Source organism: Littorina saxatilis, linkage group LG8, assembly GCF_037325665.1.
Source record: "Littorina saxatilis isolate snail1 linkage group LG8, US_GU_Lsax_2.0, whole genome shotgun sequence".
In the NCBI taxonomy this organism is placed as follows: domain Eukaryota; kingdom Metazoa; phylum Mollusca; class Gastropoda; order Littorinimorpha; family Littorinidae; genus Littorina; species Littorina saxatilis.
In genome coordinates, this window is record NC_090252.1 from 5,493,847 (window position 1) to 5,521,819 (window position 27,973).

Sequence of the window (27,973 nt, forward strand, 5' to 3'; positions counted from 1 at the left end):
CTTAACGTTTTTTCTATGCATGACAGATAATCAGAAGTAAACATCTTTTGCGAATATAGTCTATAGGTAAATCTGTAAGCAACACTTGAAAATTTTTTTTTGTTAACTGGGTCAATTAGTTTATACCAATAACAGAGCATTCTACATTTCATATTGACATCTAAGGGATATTTTCCAAGTTCGCCAAAAACCATTGCATTAGGGGTGGATTTTCTTAGTTTGAAAACTATCTTATAAAAACGCAACTGAAGCTTCGTAGCTAAATCGCAAGAACCTGAACCCCAAATTTCACAGCCATATAGTAAAATCGGAACAATCATTTTGTCAAATAGATCAATCTGTATATCCACGGGCAATGAGAGTTGTCTACATGTGCGAAGAAGAGCAAACATAGCCCTTGACGCACGGTCATACAAATTTTTTTGTGCTACCGAAAATTTATTATTATAATTAATCTGTAACCCTAAGTACATCACATCAAGGACTACCTCAATTGGCTTATCATCATACGTAAATTTAGGTATAATTCTTTTTGTGCTACCGAAAATTTATTATTATAATTAATCTGTAACCCTAAGTACATCACATCAAGGACTACCTCAATTGGCTTATCATCATACGTAAATTTAGGTATAATTCTTATTTTACCCCTTGAAAAAACAATGACTTTCGTTTTTTTAACATTAATATTCAGTTTCCATTTCAAGCAGTATGCATGCATTTTATCTAAGCATTCTTGCAATTTCGTTTCAGACTCAGCACAAATCACAGTGTCATCAGCGTACAATAATACAAACAGTTGAAACATTACATTCACATCAGCATCATCCATACCAAGAGAAACAGCTTCTCTAGAGAGAGAAGTCAATCCATCACTAGTTTCCCCTAAATACGGCTTTAGGTCATTTAAAAACAAAGCAAAAAACAAGGGAGACAAATTTTCTCCTTGTCTGACCCCACAAATGCTAGGAAAATAACCAGAACATTCACCTTTAACTTTAATACATGATTTTGCTTTATCATACATATTTTTAACAGTTTTCAAAAAATTTCCATTAACATCAAAGCTAACTAATTTCTCCCATAAAAGTGCTCGCCGAACTTTATCGAACGCTTTCTCATAGTCGACAAATGCACAATACAAACGCTTTTTCTTTTGGAGAAAAAAATTTATAACACAATGCAAAGTAAAGATATGATCTAATGTTGAAAAACCAGCACGAAATCCTGTCTGTTCTTGACCTAACTTATCATTAAGTTCCAAGAAAGTCGATAATCTGGTATTTAAAATCGCAGTGAATAGTTTACCAAAGCAGCTAAGTATTGTTATTCCTCTATAATTAGTTGGGTCTGTTTGGGAACCCTTATTTTTATACAGCGGGATAATTTCGCCAATGGACCACTGAGTAGGAACATTACCAGACTGTAACACAACATTAAACAACTTAACAACAATATCAGTCATCCCCTCGTTAAAGGCTTTCAAATACTCATTAATAACTTTATCTTGACCACACGCTTTGTTGTTTTTCAATTTTTTTACACATTTTATAAATTCCTCTTTTGTAATGGGTGCATTCAGAACTTCATTATTTAAACTATTATCACCAAACAGATCTCTTTCTTCATCCACATCATCTTCGTCACATTCCTGTAACTTTGTAAAGTGTTCTAAAAATGCTGAGCAAGAAGGAAACTTAGTACTTTTGTTATTATTCTTATTCTTATTTAGCTCATTCCAATACGCCTTTGGATCGCAAGTTTTCATTTTTCTTAGTTTCTTCACAAATTCTTTATGATACAACTTACATTCTTTTTTTATTGTTGTTTTATAGTCCTTAAAGGCATTCTTCTTTTCATGCTCAGAAAAAATATTTCTAAAACGCTTAACTTTGTTTTTTGCACGTACAAATATTTTCCTTTTTTCTTTACAAACTGTATTGAACCAAGGCTGGTGTGGTTTTCGTTTCTTACTATTTACTTGTTTTATCTTATTCTTTTTCTTAATTACTCCAATTTTTTTCCGCAGAACGCTTTAGAATGTCACATATATTAGTAGTTACATTATCAATGTCCTCTGCAGACACATTAATAACAGAGCTCAACATGTTTGTTAATTGAATATCAATATCACTAATATCAGTTTCCTCTAAAGCGGTTGTGAAAGCTAACTTACTCCCTTCATTCCAATTTGGTTTTGTGTATTCAACGTTATTTTCTATATGCTCTAAGTTCTCATTTGGATTTCTCATGTCATTCACGCAATCAATACTTTCATCGTTTCTATCAGACTCATCGCGCCTAAAGAAAGATAGGGCGAGCGGGCAATGAACGTCCGAGTACATTTTACAAAAATCCAAAACAGCAAAAGTTTCAACTTTAACAAATAAATTGCTTGACAGAATACAATAGTCAACAACACTTTTATCTTTACAAGTACATCTGCCAAGGTTAGCATCCTCTGTACCTCATAGGGGGCCTCGGGGTCGCATGGACCCATACCTCATAGATCAATTGGATATTGTTAAAAAGGTGTTTTGGGAAAGCTCCTTTGAACGGAATGGAGGTAATAATTTATGGCAATAAATTCAATTACCAAAAGAATAGATGCTTTCACCAAAAGAATTGCTTAGTTAGCAAAAGATATTCCAACAAAAAATAAGATGTTTCCACCCACAAAATAGATGCTTCTAGCAAAAAACCGATTGATTCTACCAAAAAAAGAAATGAGACTTGCAAAAGAATTCTCAACAAAAAAACGAATTATTTCAACAACAAAATAGCTACTGTCAGCAAAAAATATAAAGTTTAGTGTACTTTCAGAGACAAAATAGTGTCACTTCATATCATAATCATAATTGTACGTCCAAAGAAAGTTAAATGAACATGATACAATCAGTGTACAGAGCAGTCAAGATCAGTGTGTTCACTGCCTGATAAGCGCTGGTCTCGACAGCCTTGGGCGCCCGCGCTTTCGCTTCTGGTCGATTGGGATGGTCTTGGCCTGGGCAGGGGGGTTGGTCACCTCCAGACGAATCTCCATGCCCATGGAATGATGACACACGTAGCACTTAAGGAACTCCGGACAGTTGCAGAAAAACTGATTGTTTTCGTCGATCGTAATCTTCCACACCGACCTCCGACATGTGGCATACTCCTCGAAGTCAGCCCAGGACGTCTTGTAGCTGGTGGCTCACTGTCAGACTCCGACGTATCATTATCAAATCTCACTGGATCGATCCTCTCAAAATCCATCTCTCCACCTTCAAACTCCATTTTCAACTGACAGAATCTGTGTCCTTGCTTGATTCAGCTGAATTTGTGATGACAAATCACCTCTGCTTAAGCGAAATAAGTGAGTCAAAACAATGACCACCACTCACACTGTGTTTCACTGTGTTGGAGAATGACTATCCATTTCTTTTGTTGAAACTATATTTTCTTTTGCCTGAAGTAGTCAATCTTTTGCCTGATTATATTTTCTTTTGCCTGAATATATTTGCTTTTGCCAGTTTATTTTATTTTTTGTTCAGACAGCAATTCTTTTGGCGGATCACATTTTTTTTTGGTACTTTAATTCTTTGTCACTCAAGCCATCTTTTCTTTTGGTGAAAGCATCTATTTTTTAGTAGAACCATCTCTTCTTTTGGTTCATTAAACGGGTGCCATAATTTATTTCAAAACCAGGTGTTTTTGTGTGGCTAAGTGTCTGTACTACACGAACATTCTATAACTTGTTAATCTGTGTCCGAATAATGAACTGTTAACAAAGTTACTCGTATGAAGGAACTATGAAGTTAAACGCATTGGTCCTCACCCTCCCTCCACCCCCCCCCCCCCTCCCTTTAATACGTACACTTTCACACTCATACAACCAAATGGACACATATTAACTGTGACACACACACACACACACACACACACACACACACACACACACACGCACACACACACACACACACACACACACACACACACACACACATCCACACCTATCCACACACATCCACACACGAACACATAAACAAACAGACAAACAAAGCGGGTAGATGCGCAGGTCCGCTTCGCAATGCCGTAATGGACGCCCACTCTGGTAGATTCCTTTCTTAAACTATTTATCTGTCACTATTTCTCAAAACATCGCTTTCTCGCACTCAAGACGACACGCACAGACACAAAGACACACGGGCACACACACGCCCGCCCGCCTGCACGCACTCACACAACAAACAACACACACACACACACACACACACACACACACACACACACATACACACACGCACACACACACACACACACACACACACACAGACACACACACACACACACACACACACACACACACATGAGGAAGGGATAATCACACATAGTGCGCCAGTGAGGGATTTGGGGGTGGAACCGACGAGAGGGCACGGATTCGGCGGTTCGCCGTGTTGAGTCAACTTCATATAGATCTGTGTAGGCGATCAACAGCCCCAGCCGATCTGGATCTGTTCAAGTCAAAAGTAAAGTCAAGGATACGAAGAAGTTTACCGAAAAAACATCGATCCCAAGGACTCACGTTATAACTTTTCAAAGCAGTTACATTCAATCAAAGCTCCATCCACATAAAACCGAACGGGAATCGTCGAAGATCCACGCAACTTCACTGCAATGTCGAAAACGAACTCATAATGTCACCGCAGTTGGTTTTGGTTTTGTGTCGCAGCAAAGAAACGAAGCAAATCTCCGGCTTTTATTTCACACTAAAAAAACGTTCATTTAGCGGGTTATTAAAATATATTTCTTTGAGGTTGCAAGGCAATGGCATTGCTGAGATGTACTCCTTCGAACACACGACACAGGTTAGAAATTGACTGCATTTGGGCGCTTTTTACGGCCAAAACAGAGTGAGCTTTTTGACGGGTTTATGGAAAAATCACTTCGGGGGCAGGTCTAAAATCCTGTGTACAGTGCCAAATCATACATCATTCAAAAGAGCAAAGTATGTTCTTTATTCTAACATATGGGCTTGGGTAAGTCATAGATATAAATAGACAGTATACATGTACCAACACCCAGCGTGATATTGTTTTACCAAAGCGAGTATCACAGGATACAGGTACCAACAATCTTGGTTACAAACTGCTGGACTTCTGTCAATTTCAAGATATGGTAATTGTGAACGGACGCACAGGAGCAGATAATGGTGTTGGGAAGTGCACATGTAAAGTGTACCGTTTTTTGTATCGCCAGTACGAAGAGAATATTTATAAATCACCTTATTTGAATTGAACGCTAAATAACCTTGGCCTAAGTGGAATGTGGATAAACCAGTGGAAGCCGAGTTGTTCTAGTCACTGGTTCAAACTAAAAACATTACAGTGTTTGAAAGACCAATATGTACAGATATGGTTTTCTGATTTAAATTCTAGTGAGATGTTTTGTAATTATCGGCTTTATAAACAGACGTTTATGCTCGAAAACTATCTGAAAGTACTCCCACATAATTTGGGAATTATATTTTTGCGCTTTAGAACGCTACACCACAAGTTACCAATTCAGACAGGAAGGTTTATAAATATAATACAGAAGGAACGAGTGTGTACCAAGTGCAATAATGGCGATATTGGTGATGAATTCCATTATGTGTTTAACTGCAGTTTCTTTGACGAATTCAGACAAAAATGTATCCCACTCAAGTATCGAAAAAATCCAAATGTAATAAAATTTCAACTTTTATTTTCAACAACAAATAAAAAAGAATTGTTAAACTTAATTCACTTGATAAAGGGTATTTCAAAATAATTTTAAACAGGTGTTGATAGGGAGAGAAAAAAAAACACACAGCACAAAACAAGAAAAAAATAATGATTTAGACAGCAGATTGTAGTTTTGTTATATTTTATTTTTTAACACACTTAATGCTACGCCATATATAACGAGAACGATTATTTAGGAGATCTGATTTCCACATTGTAAAACAAGTTATTTAATATTCTATTTTTACAGCGGAGCGGGTTTGTGTGTATGTATTGATGGAATAACCTGCATTCCTCTCTTTATTGTTCTTGTATTTTTGTATTTATTAATTTGTTTTCTTTCTTACATTTAGTCAAGTTTTGACTAAATGTTTTAACGTAGAGGGGGGAATCGAGACGAGGGTCGTGGTGTATGTGTGTGTGTGTGTGTGTGTGTGTCTGTGTGTGTCTGTGCGTGCGTGCGTGCGTGTGTGTGTGTAGAGCGATTCAGACTAAACTACTGGACCGATCTTTATGAAATTTGACATGAGAGTTCCTGAATATGATATCCCGAGACTTTTTTTTCATATTTTTGATAAATGTCTTTGATGACGTCATATCCGGCTTTTCGTGAAAGTTGAGGCGGCACTGTCACGCTCTCATTTTTCAACCAAATTGGTTAAAATTTTGGTCAAGTAGTCTTCGACGAAGCCCGGACTTCGGTATTGCATTTCAGCGTGGTGGCTTAACATTTAATTGATGACTTTGGTCATTAAAAATCTGAAAATTATTTTAAAAAAAAAATTATAAAACGATCCAAATTTACGTTTATCTTATTTTCCATCATTTTCTGATTCCAAAAACATGTAAATATGTTATATTTGGATTAAAAACAAGCTCTGAAAATTAAGAATATAAAAATTATTATCAAAATTAAAATTTTGATATCAATTTAAAAACACTTTCATCTTATTCCTTGTCGGTTCCTGATTCCAAAAACATATAGATATGATATGTTTGGATTAAAAACACGCTCAGAAAGTTAAAACGAAGAGAGGTACAGAAAAGTGTGCTATCCTTCTCAGCGCAACTGCTACCCCGCTCTTGTCAATTTCACTGCTTTTGCCATGAGCGGTGGACTGACGATGCAACGAGTATACGGTCTTGCTGCGTTGCATTGCGTTCAGTTTCATTCTGTGAGTTCGACAGCTACTTGACTAAATGTTGTATTTTCGCCTTACGCGACTTGTTTTTCTTTTCATGTACCCCCATTGGGTTCCCTGAAAATAAAATTTGACTTGACTTGACTTGACTTGGTAAGCATTTGAACATATATACTCGACCTATTTTCTTTAATTCTGAGCGCGTTTTGCAAGTAAACATAACGTATCTATGTATTGTTGAATTCACGAGAAGATGAATTGTGATGTGGTGATTTGTTAATCTATAAGTGAAAAATCGCTTTTAATGTCTTAATGAGCAAACTAAATAACTAATTGTTAAGCTTCCGAGCTGAAATGCAATCCCAAATTCCGGCCTTCGTCGAAGATTGCTTGACAAACATTTCAGTCAAATTGGGTAAAAAATTAGGGCGTGACAGTGCCGCCTCAACAATCACTAAAAGCCAGATATGACGTCATCAAAGACATTTATCGAAAAAATGAAAAACCCGTCTGGGGATATCAGACACAGGAACTCTCATCTTTCAAGTGTCATGAAGATCGGTCCAGTAGTTTTGTCTTAATCGCTCTAAACACACACACACACACACACACACACACACACACACACACACACACACACACACACACACACACACACACACACACTCACACACACATACATACACCATGACCCTCGTCTAGATTCCCCGTCAATGTTAAAAAATTTAGTCAATACTTGACGAAATGTATAAAACGGACAATTATGATTTTCACCTAGCTTTGTTTTTAAAGTTTGAAACTTAAAACTTCACACACGAAAATTGATCAATGATTCTCCGACATGGAGAAGATCAGGTCGATCTTGGAAAAATAGTCAAGGTCACGACTGGTTCTCATCAATGTGAAAAACGGTAATATTCTTCTCAGAAATGTTTGAAGGTCGAACCTTGAAAATTCACCCACATTCGAAGCTAAATATCCTTCTGACATGAAAGAAGTCTGGTTTACCCTTGTCAATTTTTAAGGTCACGTATGGGTCGTGTTGTTTATGAAGCTGAAAAATCGAAATTGTATGACACATTTGCTCGATAATTCTCCAAGATGGATAAGCTCAGATAGTTTGCTTCTTACCCATATTACGTATGGCAAAGGTGCATATGCATGAGTAGCACACAGATTGTCTCTTTTGTGTGACCCCAACTTAACCCCTCTAAAAGCTTCACGGAGCATGAGAATTGACCTCATTTTATCATAAACTAAACAGCATCAAACCTTTGGATCGTGTGAAGTTTCTGAGGTTTTGCTTAAAAGCCTAAGGCATTCCTTAAAACAAGAGGCGAAGCCTTCAAGGCTCACGTAAGAAATCGACAAACAGTAACACAAACTCAATCACTCCGTCACACATACTGTCGTGTTTTTCCTTTCGTCACTCTCAGTCGCAAAGGAGACACAACGATATGTGTAGGTTCTGTAGATTTATTAACAGCTGGAACAACGGTGACAATATCTCTCAGCACAGTGTAAGAAAGAACAAGTGCAAGACTGGTAAAGAACAACAATACGTGTGCGCAGCCCTACTTATATAGTTAATGGACATACGAGAATATTCGGGAAACATCGACACTAATCTGGTTAGATCTACACAGTTCCATCTGTCCGATGAGCGTCTACGCTTACGTCATGAGTGACTGCGCACTAAATCAAAGTAAGTTCCATAATGTTCTTTATCCTTCCATTCGATTCCAGTGGTATCAAGCGATCTCCACAACACACCCACACACACACACACACACATACACACACGCACAACCTTATACACACACACACACTCACACACACACACATCACACACACAGTAAGCATAGGTGAAACTGTGCAAGAAAGCGAGACCCTGGATCTGCCAAGTAGTCTCGGCCCGCTCACAATAACAATGACCGAGACTTTCAGTAATTCCTTTGCGTGACGTCTAACCCTCTTACGTCATAATGTGACGTCTTCAAATAGTTTCTATCACACACGTCGAACACTTTTGACCGAGACTGACGTAATCCATAGACTCGGAAATGTTAAAGTTTCTATCACACACACACGCACGCACGCACAGACAGACAAAGTTTATCATCGCATAGGCTACACTTACGTGAGCCAATGACAAATGAGTTTGACCTCAACGCGACGCCGTGAGGTTTGACTTTATCAACCAGACTTTCATAACTTTTGTTAGATTTCATCAAAATATTGAAAGTATGTAAAGTATGATGGATCTAGCTTTAAAAATGTAAGACAACAACCGGTTTCGAGTTTGAACAGGAACTTTAACCTCGCTGTGACCGTGAATAGTAATGAGGTTTAATGTGACCTTCTCCTTGCCCGGGGGTCAACAAACGTTGGTAGTGTGCCAAGTTTCAAAGCCCTAGCTTCAAAAACATGCACGGTGTCCTTTATCAACCAGACTTTCCTCATGTGTGGATGACATCATACATTTCTTAGAAATGTGTGTATAGTATCAAAGCGCTTGCTATAAATCACGTAGAAGAAATTGACAATTTTCAACATTTTGAGCCAGATTTTAAAAAAGATTTTATTTTAAGGTACATCTATGACCTTGAAATTTGACAAACATTAACTAGGAGGTCACTGGATCCAAATTCCGTGCCACCTCTACCTTAAAGTCCACAGCAGGAGTACAATGGACGTCTTGCCGATTAAACCCCCAGTGCAAGAACAATGGGAGAAAAACTTTTTGTACATTTTTTTTTTCTGTAACTTTTTTCTCCATGGTTCATTCATCATCTGACATAACTTTTTAGCGAAATCTAACCATAAGATTATTGGAAAAAGCAAAAATGTAGACGACCACCTTTAACTCCACATATAATATATAGTTTCAAGACTGACCTAGATCTAGATCCTAGAACATATATTCTGCCCTCTACGCCCTCTCTCCTTTCTTACTCTTTAAACTTTGAGAAAAGTCATATTATTCCTATTTCTATTCATTTCTATAACCCAACGAACTCTGACATGGATTACTTGATCTTTTCCGTGCTTACTTGATCTTAATGTGCTTGCGTGTACACACGAAGAGGCAGGCATAAGGCACTAGCAGGTCTGCACATAAGTTGACCTGGAAGATCGGAATAATCTCCAACCTTAACCCCAAAGCGGCCGCGGACGGGATTTGAACTCACGACCTTCTGATTAGGAGGCCGATGTCTTATCCACTTCGCCACTGTACCCGTCTAAGTAAATTACAATACATCGGTAAACACACAGACAGACAGACACACACACACACACACACACACACACACACACACACACACACACACACACACACGTACACACACACACACACGCACGCACGCGCACACACACACACACACACACACACACACACACACACACACACACTCACGCTCACACGCACGCACGCACACACACACACAAAACACACACACATACACACAAACACACACACACACACACACACACACACACACTTTGTAAAAAAAAAGGATTCAACGTGAAAATAAAGTATGGGTCGTACACGACCCACGCCATCCGAATAGAGAGAAACTCTTTACCGCCTCTTTGGCCCGAATAGGGATACACACTGTAATATGCGTTTCTTATTTATTCCATACTAGCATTTTGGGCCCGGCTTTGCCCGGGAGTTTCTCACTTCGACTCTATAATTCTATAAGAATGAGACAGTGTAAAAGTATTACGATCAACACACTCTGTTTGCTGGAAAAAAAACTTTGATTTGAGTTATCTCCCTTCCTTAAGAACGTTCTAGATACTTGAGAAGCAGGTCTAACGTTGACTCTTTATATTGGTAAAGACTGATCAGGCATGCCTGCAAGAGAAGACTTAACTCCCTTAAAGGAATTACAAAGTAAGAGTTACCTCCCTTTGCTTCTAGACAATTTAGAACTATACAGTTGATTTACTCTTCTTCATTTCTTCTCTTCATGGGAGCAAGAGAAAGTCTGTAATATCACAGACATTGTGTGCTTACTACATGTGAACACTAGGCACTGAACCGGCCTTGCACTATATAGGTTGTATTCAATAAATGGGAGGTTCATAATCTGAGGAAGGAAACAATAAATCAAGAAACTAAAACCCAGGTGCACATCTGCGGTTCCTATGGAGTGTGCATGCACAGCATCTTGTTCCTGCCTCTTGCCATCTCAGAGGTATGGCGACCACAGACAGACAGACACACACACACACAAACATACACACACACATACACACACACACAAACACACACACACACACACACACATTTACATCCATTTTTATATATAGTATAGATGGGTCGTCTACGGTCCGCAACATTCCGACTGTGTAGTTCAAATGACGTCATTGTGGTGTTTTTTTGTTCACAAAAAGAATCCTTTAGAAGTTGGTTGATAGGAAGGTTCTATGGTGTTTGAGGTAAACATAAAGTCTCAATCAAACACTCCCAAAGTTGTAGAGATCTAGACACTTTTGCGATGCTCTAGGTCCTCGATACAGGAAGCACGGACAAGGTTAACTAAACAATGCATTCACACAAGCACATCGGCACAGTTTGTTAACGCCCAGCCGACCACGAAGGGCCATATCAGGGCGGTGCTGCTTTGACATATAACGTGCGCCACACACAAGACAGAAGTCGCAGCACAGGCTTCATGTCTCACCCAGTCACATTATTCTGACACCGGACCAACCAGTCCTAGCACTAACCCCATAATGCCAGACGCCAGGCGGAGCAGCCACTAGATTGCCAATTTTAAAGTCTTATGTATGACCCGGCCGGGGTTTGAACCCACGACCTCCCGATCACGGGGCGGACGCCGTATCACTAGGCCAACCTTGCTGGTCATCGGGACAGTGGTCTTTATAGTAGAAAAATTAAGTTAAAAACATATCGAAGAATCTTTTGGGCGTTGTATTCTTTATCATTTCCTGAATCCCAAAATGTTTTGACATTTCATGTTTGCTCTGATATTATATTCAAAATGGAATAAAATTGTTTGAATATGTGTTATGCTTCACGGAGCCCCTCGTGACACGACTCGGTCTTTTCAGTTTTCCAGTCTTGGTAATTAGTATTCCTGGTGTTTAAGTGTTAAATATTTAATTTTCAGGCAAACAGATTGAGTAAATGTTTTGATATCGCTTCACGCTATTTGTTGTGTGTGTGTGTGTGTGTGTGTGTGTGTGTGTGTGTGTGTGTGTGTGTGTGTGTGTGTGTGTGTGTGTGTGTGTGTGTGTGTGTGTGTGTGTGTGTGTGTGTGTGTGTGTGTGTGTGCTCAAAGCATTGTTTTAATGTTTGATTGAGATAATTACTGTCTACCAGAATATGCGTCTGGCGAAAACTGCTCAGTTCGGAACGAGATCAAAAGGTGTAAACTGACAGACATCTGTGCCAATGACATATGCAGTGAGTACGGTTGTATCATCACACACACACACACACACACACACACACACACACACACACACACACACACACACACACACACACACACACACACACACACACACACACACACACACACACACACACACACACACACACTTGAAAGCAAGCAATACTGTTTGCTGTGATTTTCTAGTCGTGTTATTTACTCATCTGAGCAATCAAGGTCAAGGTCAAGGTCTCCAGCCGGTCTCCAGTTTCAAGCTTAAAGTTGATGGTGGGGACGAGTTGTAAAAGGGAACACATTTTGTTTGGCGTTTTGAAGCTAGGTTATTGTGGTTGTATTGGTTGTACTGTGGTGCGTATTGTGGTTGTATTGATTGTATTATACTGTGTATTGTGGTTCTATTGATTGTATTATATGTGTATTGTGGTTCTATTGATTGTATAATAGGCTACTGTGTATTGTGGTTCTATTGATTGTAATATACTGTGTATTGTTGTTCTATTGATTGTATTATACTGCGTATTGTGGTTCTATTGATTGTATTATACTGTGTATTGTGGTTCTATTGATTGTATAAAACTGTGTATTGTGGTTCTATTGATTGTATTATACTGTGTATCGTGGTTCTGTTGATTGTATTATACTGTGTATTGTGGTTATATTGATTGTAATATATTGTATATTGTGGTTCTATTGATTGTATTATACTGTGTATTGTGGTTCTATTGATTGTATTATATAGCTATTCTGATGAACACGTGGGGGAATTCGGGGGCGGTGATTGGATGGTATCTCCCGATCATCAAAGCATATTGCTGCCAAAGTCGGCCATTTTCCGCAATATCCAAAAGCATATTGAGTAAAATGGCCGACGCATGGTTCCGGTTTACACATCTGTACCACGCGGCGATGTTTCTATCGAAAACAGCATACACTGACAACTTAAAAAGCTGTTTCAACAACTGTGTTGTGAAATCGAATGCACTTGGAGTCAGTTTTTCTTCCAAAGTCAGAAAGCGTGTAGCTGCCGAAGTCGGCCATTTTCCGCAATATCCAAAAGCATATTGAGTAAAATGGCCGACGCATGGTTCCGGTTTACACATGGCTGTAGGCTACCACGTGGCGATGTTTCTATCGACAACAGCATACACTGACAACTTAAAAAGCTGGCAGTTTCAACAACTGTGTTGTGAAATCGAATGCACTTGGAGTCAGTTTTTCTTCCAAAGTCAGAAAGCGTGTAGCGGTGTGCATGTCTGCGCGAACATGATGTGCGAAAGAAGTTCGTCTGCTAGCAAAACCTGAGATCAACGCATCGACGCAAAAACTGTCATTTTGTAAGTTTGGAACAACGAATCAAGGTCATAACAGCTATATAATCGCTATTATGTTTTCAGCGTAGCAATAGGGTCCGATATTTAGACTCGAACAAGTATAATGCGACTCGTCTTCGACTCGTCGCATTATACTTGTCTCGTCTAAATATCGGACCCTATTGCTACGCTGAAAACACAATAGCTGGTAATATTGTGTATTGTGGTTCTATTGATTTTATTATACTGCGTATTGTGGTTCTATTGATTGTATTATACTGCGTATTGTGGTTCTATTGATTGTAATATACTGCGTATTGTGGTTCTATTGATTGTATTATACTGCGTATTGTGGTTCTATTGATTGTATTATACTGTGTATTGTGGTTCTATTGATTGTATTGTACTGTGTATTGTGGTTCTATTAATTGTATTATACTGTGTATTGTGATTATATGGATTGTACTTTGGTTTAAACGGTTTTATTTAACGTTTGTGCATTATTTACAAAAAACGCATATTGAGTAAACAACAACAAGCATAATGCTTATAGTGGTGTTCACTATTTCTAGAAAATTACATATAATATAAATGGCGGCTATTGTACAGTTTAAATGAAAAGCTTGCAAACATGAAAAGAAAATTGAATGAAAATTGTACATCAAAACAAAAATCCGTTTGGGAATACATATGTAATATTTATGGTGTTTGCGAGTAAGAGATAGGGAGGGAGAGAGGGAGGGAGGGAGGGGGAGAGAGGGGGATAGTGAGCGAGTGAGAGAAATAGAAAGAGAGAGAGAAAGAGAGAGAGAGAGAGAGAGAGAGAGAGAGAGAGAGAGAGAGAGAGACGAGTAGACGTGTCGATTTTGCTTTCACTTTACATGTTTATCTGTTCGAAACGGCCGGACTGTCCAATAAATTCCTGCACTGTTAAAAAGATTTTTTTGTTAATTTTTGTTTGCAAGGAGGGGTTTCCATGAAGTAGAATATATGTGTGTATGAGGTTGTTGGTTAGTTTGTTGATTGTGTTGTTTCTTGCAGCTAAGTGTAAACGACATTCTAGTAAGAAGTGTGTTGCAGTTTCTGTTCCATCACCACAGTCGCATACGCTGTTTTCCGCAAGGTGTCGCTCAACTAAGTCTTTCTTTAGATCACTAATATTAAGTCTCATTTTTGTGTGGATTATTTGTGTTTGTCGACTGCCACTGTAGAAGTAAACGGGAATTTGTGTGTCGTCTTTTGTTAAGTAATGTTTAAATTCCCCGAGGGAGTCAGTTAACTGTATTTGTTCAGGTAGTTGGTTCCAGAGTACTGTTGTCGAAGGAAAAAAGGATGTTTTGTACGTTTCTGTTCGATGTGGGGGTATACTTCGTTCTAAGGGGCGGCGTCTGTGGTAGGGGTTGTTGGCTGCTACGAGAGGTGGGAGTGCTGCTTGTAGGTATGGGGGGGGTCTTGTCGTGAATAATTTTATGGAACATTGTTAGTTTATGACGGTTACGCCTTTCAGATAATGATTGGAGTCCAGATTCTCCGTAAAGCTTAAAGTGACTGGTTCCGCGGACAGCTCCGATGATTGTTCGTATTGCATCTAGGTTTAACTTTTCGAGTTCATCTGTTAGGGTTTTGCTACAATTGTCCCATATTATGTCGCAATAATCAAAGTGTGGTAGAATGAAGGATTTAAACATAATTTCCAATGATTTTCGACTCAGTCTATATTTGTATGTACGCAAGCAAGCTACGAGAGTTCTGCACTTTGCAACAAGAGATTTTATATGTTCATCCCATTTACAGTTGTTTTGTATTATTATTCCTAAGTGTTTGTGATTTTGGGAACTTTCAAGGATGGTATTGCCAAAGTTTAGATCTGCGATATCAGGGGTTCTTTGTGTACAAAAGTTCACCAATTCAGTTTTTGCATGGTTAAATGCTACCTTCCATGTTTCTGCCCAATTTACAATTTTTTCAAGATCTGAGTTTAAAATTTCGGCACGGATGTTGTGATTGGCTAATGACAAGTACATGCTAGTGTCGTCAGCAAAAAGCTTAATCGTAGATTCTATGTCACGTACAATGTCGTTTACATAAATTAGGAAAAGCAAAGGTCCAAGCACTGATCCTTGAGGAACTCCCGCTACTACTGGAAGATAAGTTGATTTACTGCCTTTTAATACAACTGCTTGCTTTCGATCTGTTAGGTAGTCTGTAAACCAGCTTAATAATGGCCCATTAATTCCAACGGCTTCGAGTTTATGCAATAAGCCCCGGTGCCAAACTCTATCGAATGCTTTGGATATATCAAAGAAGATTGCTTGGGTAGTTATTCTATTATCGAGTGATTTGCATATGTCATTGTTTATTGTAAGAAGCTGGTAAACAGTTGAGTCTCCAGGGATGAAACCGGACTGCGACTCTGTAATGATATTGTTTTGTGTTAAGTAGTCAAAGACATGAATTTGTATGCATTTCTCTTGTGTTTTGCCAACACAGCTTAGGAGGGAGATTGGACGATAATTACTACATGTATCTTTGTTTCCCTTTTTATGAACTGGTGAAACGTGGGCTATTTTCCAAACTGACGGAAAAAGTCCTTCACGTAAAGACCGATTAAACAGTGCAGTTAGATTGTACTTTGCTGTGTATTTTGGTTGTATTGAATGTAATGCGCTATGTCTTGTGACTGCATTGAGGGTACAGTGCTGTCCAATGTTGTTGTATTGAGTATACGTCTATGTATTGTTGTTGTATTGATTGTACGTCCATGTATTGTTGTTGTATTGATTGTACGTTCATGTATTGAGTATACGTCTATGTATTGTTGTTGTATTGAGTATACGTCCATGATTGTATTGTTGTTGTATTGATTGTACGTCCATGTATTGTTGTTGTATTGAGTATACGTCTATGTATTGTTGTTGTATTGAGTATACGTCCATGTATTGTTGTTGTATTGATTGTACGTCCATGTATTGTTGTTGTATTGAGTATACGTCTATGTATTGTTGTTGTATTGAGTATACGTCCATGTATTGTTGTTGTATTGATTGTACGTCCATGTATTGTTGTTGTATTGAGTATACGTCTATGTATTGTTGTTGTATTGAGTATACGTCCATGTATTGTTGTTGTATTGATTGTACGTCCATGTATTGTTGTTGTATTGAGTATACGTCTATGTATTGTTGTTGTATTGAGTATACGTCCATGTATTGTTGTTGTATTGATTGTACGTCCATGTATTGTTGTTGTATTGAGTATACGTCTATTTATTGTTGTTGTATTGAGTATACGTCCATGTATTGTTGTTGTATTGATTGTACGTCCATGTATTGTTGTTGTATTGAGTATACGTCTATGTATTGTTGTTGTATTGAGTATACGTCCATGTATTGTTGTTGTATTGATTGTACGTCCATGTATTGTTGTTGTATTGAGTATACGTCTATGTATTGTTGTTGTATTGAGTATACGTCCATGTATTGTTGTTGTATTGATTGTACGTCCATGTATTGTTGTTGTATTGAGTATACGTCTATGTATTGTTGTTGTATTGAGTATACGTCTATCTATTGTTGTTGTATTGAGTATACGTCCATGTATTGTTGTTGTATTGAGTATACGTCTATGTATTGTTGTTGTATTGAGTATACGTCTATGTATTGTTGTTGTATTGATTGTACGTCTATGTATTGTTGTTGTATTGATTGTACTTCGCTGTCCAATGTGGTTGTATCGAACATTTTAATGATAAATTTTAATTTGATTAATATACTTACCCGAATCACATATATGCATTAACCTAGTCTTAGATGCTTATCGTCTGATAAATCCGCTTGCCGTCAAGTTAAGGGAAGCAAACCTCTAGAAAAACACTGACTCAGTGAGTTAGTCAGTTGATTAGGTTACGGGGGTTGTCTCTCCTGTCCCAGGTGGCGCTGCCGCCAACTACCGGTGTGAACACACGTGGTCGTATCATGCGACTTTCAAAGAATACATAGAAACTATAGTGCGGGGATGGTAGGGAGGGACTTAACTACACTGCCCAAAATAAGTCAAGGACCAAAAGCCATTTTTCAATCCCAACGTTGATTGTGCAAAAATCACAAAAGTCGGCAACAATGACCCTCTACGCTTTGTTGTCGTCTTGACAGCTTCCCTGCCTTTGCTGTGACAGCAAAAACCGGTACTCGGACTTTGCCTGTTTCTCTGTGCAGGCGAGCAAAGAATCCGCAATATTGCGAAATACGCATGGGAAAGTAACCCTCCTGCAGAGCTCAGCACAGGTGATTTTGTCCCAATCAATCTTTTTTGACTCACATGCGAAGCAAAAGTGAGTCTATGTACTCACCCGAGTCGTCCGTCCGTCCGTCCGTCCGTCCGTCCGTAAGGACGTCCGTCCGGAAAACTTTAACGTTGGATATTTCTTGGACACTATTCAGTCTATCAGTACCAAATTTGGCAAGATGGTGTATGATGACAAGGCCCCAAAAAACATACATAGCATCTTGACCTTGCTTCAAGGTCAAGGTCGCAGGGGCCATACATGTTGCCTAAAAAACAGCTATTTTTCACATTTTTCCCATTTTCTCTGACGTTTTTGAGATTCAATACCTCACCTATATATGATATATAGGGCAAAGTAAGCCCCATCTTTTGATACCAGTTTGGTTTACCTTGCTTCAAGGTCAAGGTCACAGGAGCTCTTCAAAGTTGGATTGTATACATATTTTGAAGTGACCTTGACCCTGAACTATGGAAGATAACTGTTTCAAACTTAAAAATTATGTGGGGCACATGTTATGCTTTCATCATGAGACACATTTGGTCACATATGATCAAGGTCAAGGTCACTTTGACCCTTATGAAATGTGACAAAAATAAGGTAGTGAACCACTAAAAGTGACCATATCTCATGGTAGAAAGAGCCAATAAGGACCATTGTACTTCCTATGTCTTGAATTAACAGCTTTGTGTTGCATGACCTTGGATGACCTTGACCTTGGGTCAAGGTCACATGTATTTTGGTAGGAAAATGTGTAAAGCAGTTCTTAGTGTATGATGTCATTGCTAGGTTTAGTTATTTGACCTTGACCCTGAAGGTCAAGGTCATGTAAAGGTCAAGCATGTGAGTCGTATGGGCTTTGCCCTTCTTGTTTCTTTTTTTTCTTCTCTTTTTCTCTTTTTGTTTCTCCTCTTCTCTTTCTCTCTCTCCTGTTCACTTTCTATTTTCCCTCTTTTCTCTTTTTATATTTAGTCAAGTTTTGACTAAATATTTTAACATCGAGGGGGAATCGAAACGAGGGTCGTGGTGTATGTGCGTGCGTGTGTGCGTGCGTGCGTGTGTGTGTGTGTGTGTGTGTGTGTGTGTGTGTAGAGCGATTCAGACTAAACTACTGGACCGATCTTTATGAAATTTGACATGAGAGTTCCTGGGTATGAAATCCCCGAACGTTTTTTTCATTTTTTTGATAAATGTCTTTGATGACGTCATATCCGGCTTTTCGTGAAAGTTGAGGCGGCACTGTCACGCCCTCATTTTTCAACCAAATTGGTTGAAATTTTGGTCAAGTATTCTTCGACAAAGCCCGGGGTTCGGTATTGCATTTCAGCTTGGTGGCTTAAAAATTAATTAATGACTTTGGTCATTAAAAATCTGAAAATTGTAAAAAAAAATAAACATTTATAAAACGATCCAAATTTACGTTTATCTTATTTTCCATCATTTGCTGATTCCAAAAACATATAAATATGTTATATTCGGATTAAAAACAAGCTCTGAAAATTAAATATATAAAAATTATTATCAAAATTAAATTGTCCAAATCAATTTAAAAACACTTTCATCTTATTCCTTGTCGGTTCCTGATTCCAAAAACATATAGATATGATATGTTTCGATTAAAAACACGCTCAGAAAGTTAAAACAAAGAGAGGTACAGAAAAGCGTGCTATCCTTCTTAGCGCAACTACTACCCCGCTCTTCTTGTCAATTTCACTGCCTTTGCCATGAGCGGTGGACTGACGATGCTTGTTCTTATCTCTTTTCTTCTTTATATATTTATTTTATTTCATTCTCTTTTTGCTTGTCCCGACGCTTGTTCCTTCTCCCAGTATGCACCCACGCCGCCCCGTCGCAGCACTCACTGCAACATCCACCCCTGAACTTCGTTCCGCCCCCAGACTTTGTCGAATCAATGAGCCCCCAGTGTTGGTCAGACACCTGGGCACCCTCACTAATTTTACAGACACTCCAGGGAAGGATGTCAGGCTGCTGCGGTAGGCTACCCTCGGAAGATGACACTGCACTGCTGCTGAGTTACTTCGACGGTGTTCAGTATTGGTCCTGTTCCTGGCAAGGGACACAGGCACCGCTACCTACTAAGCCCTCTACTTACGACACTGACTGTTAAGTTGCGGAGCCAGACTGAGTGAGCGTCTCCTCAGAGAGCAGACCGCCACTGCGTCCTTCCATCGACCCCCCTCCCCCCGGAGCATCCCAGGCTGGCAGCAGAATATTCAGGGATGGCTGGAGCAGGAACACTGGGACCAAGGTCACCACGAGAGCCCTGAGCAGGAAGGGTCACAAGAATCGAGACAATTTATTTTTTATTTTCGCGCTTTCTGAGTCAATCGCATTCATGAAGTGAATGACACTCGGCTGTGTGATCCCAGCCTTCCCATTGGAACTTTAGCACTTCCACTCTGGGTAGGAGCCGACCGAAGCTCGAAAAACCCACGCTCCCCTTATGGTATTCGAACCATGATCTCCCGGCCCGCAGTCCGATGCGCTAACCACTGCGCCACGGGGGCCGGTCCCAATCAATCTTTTTCACGTGAACCATTGGTCCTCTGAGAGTGAACTGTCGTCACCAGAAATGCTTTATAAGCCCAGGCAAAATCACAGCAGGCCACCAAATAACCATGCCTCCAAGACGTCATCTGAACCTTGTCGACCGAGGACGAGCTCTAGCCTGGGTTCAAGAGGGTATCCGGCTCCGAGAGATTGCTGCAAGACTTGGCTGCTCCCATTCCGTCATCGTGAGGCTGCGGCAGCGCTTTTTGGCCACTGGAAGTGTGGAAACCAGACCCCGGTCTGGGCGCCCTCGAAGCACCACACAACGTCAAGACCGCTACATCACACGCCAGGCGTTGGAGACCCGGACGACCACTGCCAGCACCATCAGACGAAGGCTTGGGGTGGCAACCAACACTGACATCAACGAGCAGACCGTCCGCAACCGCCTTCATGACCAGACGCTGCACGCAAGGCGTCAACTTGGCCGCATTTTACTGACGCCACGTCACATGATGGCAAGACTGGCCTTGTCCATCCGCCATTTGAGATGGAATCGACAGCAGTGGGCCCAGGTACTGTTTTCCGATGAATCTCGATTCAGTCTGGAGCATGATGATGGCAGAACCAGGGTCTGGAGGCGTCCAGGAGAACGCATGATCCCTGCATGCGTGAGGGAGAGAAGAGCCTACCGGGGAGGGTCAGTGTTGGTGTGGGCTGGGATCAGCGAGCACCACGGGATCCCACTGTACCAACTTGAATGCCCTTGTCTACAGGGACCAGATCCTCAAGTCCCAAGTCCTGCCCATGCTGCATCAGATTGGGCCCCATGCAGTGCTACAGGACGATAATGCTCCCCCACATCGAGCACGGCTTGTGGACGCCTTCCTGCAGCAGGTACAGATCAACAGGATGGATTGGCCAGCCAACAGTCCCGACATGAACCCTATCGAGCAGGCGTGGGACAAGTTGGGCCGTCGTGTTCGCGAGAATCATGCTCCAACTGCAAACCTCCAACAGCTGCTTGTTCTTCTTCAGCAAGAGTGGCCGTCCATCCCCAGGCTAATCTGGCAAACATTGTCCACTCAATGAGGGATCGCTGCAACGAGTGCCGCCAGAATCGTGGGAGTTATACCCATTATTGAACTTTGGGAACCGGTGAAACATTGGAATTAACACTCTGCAAAGACTTGCGACTTTTTATTTTGACCCCCCCCCACCCTTCACTTGCGAGACAGGAGGGTGTAGCTATAGGAAACCCTGAGTTATCCAGTTCGGTTCCACCACTGACTTGTCATGTGTTGAAACCAGCTCTGAATTGGAATAGACTTGATTCAGTCTTCAGTGGGTGAATCCCCGAGCAGCTTAAGCGCTAGCGGGAAAGGTTTTTGTGTACTTTTCCTAGCGAGTGGCCCTGGATTCCATTTGACCTAGGATGAAAGCAAGAGTCCTAGTGGGTGCTTGCTGTAGTGTCAGCATGGAACGAACAGTGCCTGAGGTTGTCCACTCGTTACTGAGGAGGACGAACTTTCCAGGTGACCGTAAGAAAATCATGCGTAAGTATGTGAACCCTTGGGATAGTGTGAGCCCCGAAAAGGTCTAGGAGATAGAAGTCAGCTCTAGAGCGGCGCGACCTATCTCCTCCAGATAAGCGAGAGTGACGCCCGAGTACGTGGTACCAGAGTCCTTCTCGGTTGGAAACAACTCTTGGTAGAGCATAAGCGTTCCTGAAGTTCCTTGAACCTTTGGGAACGCTCACCTTCCTATGAACCGTAGCTGTGAATCACGGCCTGTTCCGATTCGTTAAGCCAAGAGTAGGCTGCTGCTGGTGCATGACCTGCTTCGAGTGCTTGCCCAAGCTTGGCTGGAAGTGTGACGCAGTTCTGCTTTTCTGCGTTAGAGTCCGTGTCTAACCAAGACTCATTGTACTCATTGGTTGTGACAGGAAACGCAGATGAATAAACATGACTGTGACCTTGAACGTCGTTACCCGTCGAATATGTTTGACCAAGGGTGCCGGAAACCGGCAGTCAAGTTGGTCTCACACTGACTTTGAATACTTCTTGCCAAGGTGGAAGAAGTTAAAAGGAACTCTGAGCAGATTCCAGTTGGGAGACCGGAAAAGAAGGTGTGTACACATTAGCCGACAGCTTTCGTGTATGACCTTCTTGCTACTTGTATTTGTGAGTCTGTTCATCTGCGTTCGATTCTAAGTCGAATGCTGATACAGATTCATTGTAATCCTGTGCAGCGGCAGGAAACGACAAAGAATGGGACGGAAAATGTCCATAAACATTGTTTTCTGATAAAAAGAGACGGTCGTAGGAACTGGAAACCAGAAACCAACCGACCAGAAGTTTTCCTCTACCACTTCGTGCCTCAGCAGACGAAGATGGTAGGGGGTAGCAGCCAGAAGGCCAGAAGTGAGAGACGCGTCTGTTCAGCGGCAGTTGACTCGAAGTCAAATCCAAGACAGAGTCACCGACACCCTGAGAAAGGGGCCGGAAAGGCCGCTTTATTCTCTCAATTTTAGAAGGCTTCTGCTGTTGAGGTTTCGGCTTCCACCCTGAAGTGCGAAGCTCGTAAACTCCCTATCTCTGTTCTCTTGAATCTCTTTCTTACGAGTATCTAACGCAAGATGACCAAAAAGAGACCCCTCCACGAACGGTGACGACCTGAGAGTCGACAGCGTGGCTTCGTCGGTGAACTGAGAATAAGTCAGAAACAAGTCACGTCTGCTAAGTACGGAATGTGCGTACAGCTGTGACCCGATTTTCATCTGCTCTGCATTGACCAAAGCCAATGTCGAGAGTAGAGAAGTAATGTCCTCAGGATCTTGTTCCTTACTGAGAGTAAAAGGAACGAGGGAATCCGTTAGTGCGCGAGACAGTGCACGCATGATTGTCTCTGACACAGAGGCCAGCTCTAACAATGAACGACCCGATTCTTCCAGAGAGGAAAGGGTAGCATCGTTGTAAGAGCGCCCGAATTCTTGCCCACCAGCTTGATGAGATGAGGAGCAAGTTCCGGAGGGATCGGAAGTGGTGCCTGGGAAGTGCGAACGATGCTATAACGTGCGAGAATGCCGAGGCAAGAGCAGCTTCTTTTAGATCGTAGGCGTGAACGACACCGCCTGCTGTTGTGACAACCACGGCTCCGCCAAAGGCGGAGCTTGAGCGTGAGCCAACAGCAGAGGAACAGGCAACTGTGCTATACCACTGCCCGCAGGGGAGGGTTTAGCCACCAGTTGAGCCATGTGAAAAGCCACCAAAGGAGATTCTTCCAACCGGAAATATTGAGAATCATCCTTTGCTGCCTGAAAATCATCGGCCGCCGAAGGCGGGCCAAAGGCAGAGGGTGCCGATGATGACGCGCCTTCGGGAAAGTACCGCGATGTGATTTCTGCCTCAAGTTCGATGGCGTCTCGAAGCTTGGACGGAAATGTGGTACGTGCGGACTCATCGTGCGGACGTGCGTGCAAGTCAAAAACAGAAGCAGAGTCACTAATCCCCAGAGATGGCGGCCCAAAGGGAGCTTGACAGGGCATAGAATGTCCGTAATCAGTGTTCCCAGACACAGCAGTGCAGTCGGCGTACCGGCAACGGTAAGCTCAACTGACCGAATGTTTTCTTGTACCAGCCCGTGCATAAGCAGAGAGGGGTGGTACGAAGAAGCAGCGACTTCCTTTTGTGTGTCATTAACCGGAAGTGCGGAAGTCACTGTGGCCAAAGCCGGACGTGACAATCGCTGCGTGGACACAGCAGTGCAGTCGGCGTACCGGAAACAGTAGGCTCAACTGACCGTATGTTTTCTTGTACCAGCCCATGCCTAAGCAGAGAGGAGTGGTACTAAGATGCAGCGACTTCCGGTTGTGTGTCATCAACCGGAAGTGCGGAAGTCACTATGGCCGAAGCAGGACGTGACAATCGCTGCGTGGACTGTGGCCGGAAGTCATGGCCGAGGGCCAGTCCGTGTTCCTGTCCATCTGCGAAGCCTGAGCAACTGACTGATGAAGGAGGAACACACATACCTTGCATGGAGTGACCATGCATTGACCGAGTCCCCGAGGGGACATGCGTATCCCAACCACTTATCGCAAGAAGATGGAAAGGTAGAGGCCTGTCAAGAAGAGACCCTTCCCCGAGGGGAGAATGCCAAGTTGTGTGAGTTCCGGCACTACCCGGAGCTTGCACACTGTAAGGCAGGTCTGAACCAGAAGAGAGTGAAGTCATCGCCACGCCAAAACCGGAAGCGCCGGCAGTCGAGGCGGAAACAGCACCGCTGCTGATCGTAGCAGAGGGGAAGGTCACGGAAGCCATCGAACTCCTATCACCCACAGAGGGGGGAGGCGGGAGCTGCTAGATGGAGAACTCTTCCTCTCTGAAGCCTCCATCAAACGAATTTCTGGAAAAAGAGAAGCAAGTAATGACGCCACCACAACGCTAGATTCTCCTGGAGGAGAAATATAACCAGAGAAAGTGGTATTGTTATCAGTATCTGAAAGATGAACAATAGTCTCCGCCGATTGTTTTTGCTTTTAGAAGGGCTTTTACTAGGAGTGCTCTTGGCCTTGAGCCTCGACCGTTCGCACTTATCAGTCAGCCATTGCTGAATGAAAAAAGTAAATATGTGCTATTGAGTAATATTAATACCAGTAGGAACGTAAAATGTGGTCAAAAAACCAAAGCCAAAGCCAAACAAGAATGATCTCACCCAACAGGTGAAACAGTAGACGGGCGACCAGCACTGTTGGCCTAGTGGTAAGGCGTCCGCCCCGTGATCGGGAGGTCGTGGGTTCGAACCCCGGCCGGGTCATACCTAAGACTTTAAAATTGGCAATCTAGTGGCTGCTCCGCCTGTCGTCTGGCATTATGGGGTTAGTGCTAGGACTGGTTGGTCCGGTGTCAGAATAATGTGACTGGGTGATACATGAAGCCTGTGCTGCGACTTCTGTCTTGTGTGTGGCGCACGTTATATGTCAAGGCAGCACCGCCCTGATATGGCCCTTCGTGGTCGGCTGGGCGTTTAGCAAACAAAGTAGACGGGCTGGTGACATGTAAACCTCTTGATCAAAGGCAAAGGCAAAAATCACCAGAGCGAAAATTCCGACGACCTCATCCGCTGAGCTGAAAAAGTCGTATGATACGACCACGTGTGTTCACACCTGTAGTTGGCAGCAGCGCCACCTGGGGCAAGGGAGACAACCCCCCGTAGACGAACCATCTGACTAACTCACTGAGCCAGTGTTTTTCTAAAGGGTTGCTTCCCTTAAATTGTCGGCAAGCTGATTTTTCAGACGATAAACATCTAAGACCAAGTCAATGCATACATGTGATTCGGAGTAAGTAATATGTAATTTAATTGTGCTGTGTGGTCTGGTTGTATTGACTATACTTTGCTGTGCATTGTGGTTGTATTGCTTGTACTGTGATGTGCATTGTAATTGTTTTGGTTGTTGTGTGGTTATATAGATTTTGTTGTGCTGTGTTTGTATCGATTCTCTTGTGTTTGTATCGATTCTCTTGTGCTGTGTATTGTGGTTGTATTGATTGTTCTTTGTTGTGCATTGTACTTGTATTGATTGTTCTTTGCTGTGCATTGTTGTTATATCGATTCTACTGTACTCTTGTATTGTGATTGTATTTATTCAGAGATTCTTCTTCTTCTTCTGCGTTCGATGTTATTCAGAGATTAACCTCGGCGGTAGCTGTAGGAAATGGACTACGGGATGCACCATTGGAACGGTGTGTGACAGCGACACGTGCAGTGAGTCTTCTCCCTTGCTTTGACTTATTTTCTTGTGTTGATATATTTTCCCTTTCTTTGGTGTTTTTCTTTGTGTACATAGAGAATACTACATGGCTTGCTGTGCCGTACCAGATTTACACGAGTTTTTTTTTTAAATATTGAACTGCGAGCGAAAGCGAGCTGTTCACTATTTGAAAAAGCAACGAGTGTAAATCTGGTACGACACGGCAAGCCATGTAGTATTCTGTTTATCCTACACACTGTACTTACGTGTATTTTACTGAAAATGTCTTGCAGTCGAGGCAGCTAAATTGAAGACGCTTGTTTTGGAACCCAGATCTCTTCTAAAGCCTCGTGCAATCTATTACGTCAAAGCAAAGAAACGTCACTCTGAAAGTGTGGCGTGACGTGTTAGTTCTAAAGATTCATCGAGGGTAATTAGCGAGCGAAATTTTTGTTTCTATAATGACGTTTGTCTCGGCGACTTTGGCATCATCAGCAGTGGAAAAACAGGTCCCTGCCAGACTTGCTTGACATGACCTCATTTACATGATATACACACGTAAGATTTGAACGATTATTATCTCACGGGTGTCTCTCTCACGTATGTAAGATAAATATCTTTTCACTTTCTTTGATGTCTTTTCTTGTGTTTGTATTTTTCGCCTTTGTTTTAGCATCTTTGCTTTCTTCCGTTTACCTATTTCCTTGTGTTCATATCTTCTCCCTGTCTATAAGACCCCTTTTCTGTTGTTCATAATTCAGATTTTCTATGACCTTTTTGCATAGTTGTTATCATATCTTCTCACTTTCTTTGACCTATATATTGTCTTGTAGTCATATCTTCTCTCATTCTCTGACTTCTGACTTCTGACTACTTTTCTTGTGTTCATAATATTTCTCTCTTTCTTTGACCTCTGTTTTTGTGTGTTCATATTATGTCCTTGTCTGAATATTTTTTGTTGTGTTAATAATTGTGTTTTTCTTTGACCGTTTTGCATCATTTCTTCCTTCTTACTTTGACCCATTTCTTTGTGTTCATATCATTTCCCTTTCTTTGACCCATTTTCATGTGTTTAAATCTTCTTTTTCTTGGGCCTGTTTTGCTGTTTTCTTCTCTTTTTTTGTGTGCCTACTTTCTTGTATTTTTTCTTCTATTTTGACCTATTTTCTTGTTTCCATATTTTCTCCCTTTGACCTATATCCTTGTTTCTATATCTTCTCTCTGTCTTTGACCTATTTTCTTGTTTTCAGATCTTCTTGGGCCTATTTTCTTGTTTTCGTCACAATTGATAGTTTCTTCTTCTTCTTCTTCTTCTTCTTCTTCTTCTTCTTCTTCTTCTTCTTCTTCTTCTTCTGTGTTCTTGGGCTAAAACGCAAGGAAACAGTGGGTTTGTACATGTATGACGAGAGAGAAATTAAAGTTTTACGCCCTCACGGCAAAGCGATTAGGGGCATGTTTCAGGGTTTTAACCCGACTTTAGATGAGATATACAAGAATTATGCGTGTTTATGTGGTATCAGCCATTTGCACCAATGGCAGAATGAACGAAGTCTCTTACATGCCACTGTGGTGACACGGGGGTGGGAGATGGATACCGTCTGTGGGTCTGCACATAAAGTTAACCCGTGTCCGTCCCGTCCCGAATTCACGTGTATGACACTTTCTATCACGTCATGTATGCAGCCATATGCCGCTTTCGGAGGATGCATGCTGCATATTTGCGTGTTTGTATAATACATTATTTAACTCGGCGAACTCTGATATGGATCTTTTCAGTGCGCACTTAAGGCCCGTCCAGACACT

General features: G+C 41.4%; 1 protein-coding gene across 4 annotated transcripts in view; it reads left to right on the top strand.

The window, feature by feature from the left end:
• Positions 1–27,973, top strand: part of LOC138972611 (uncharacterized) — a 255,147-nt gene that overhangs the window by 126,011 nt on the left and 101,163 nt on the right. For all 4 annotated transcript variants that reach the window (XM_070345265.1, XM_070345267.1, XM_070345268.1 and 1 more), the window contains 2 exons: positions 12,243–12,326; positions 26,107–26,184. In XM_070345265.1, coding sequence (XP_070201366.1) covers positions 12,243–12,326; positions 26,107–26,184 — 162 coding nt within the window. The remainder of the gene's footprint in view (positions 1–12,242; positions 12,327–26,106; positions 26,185–27,973) is intronic.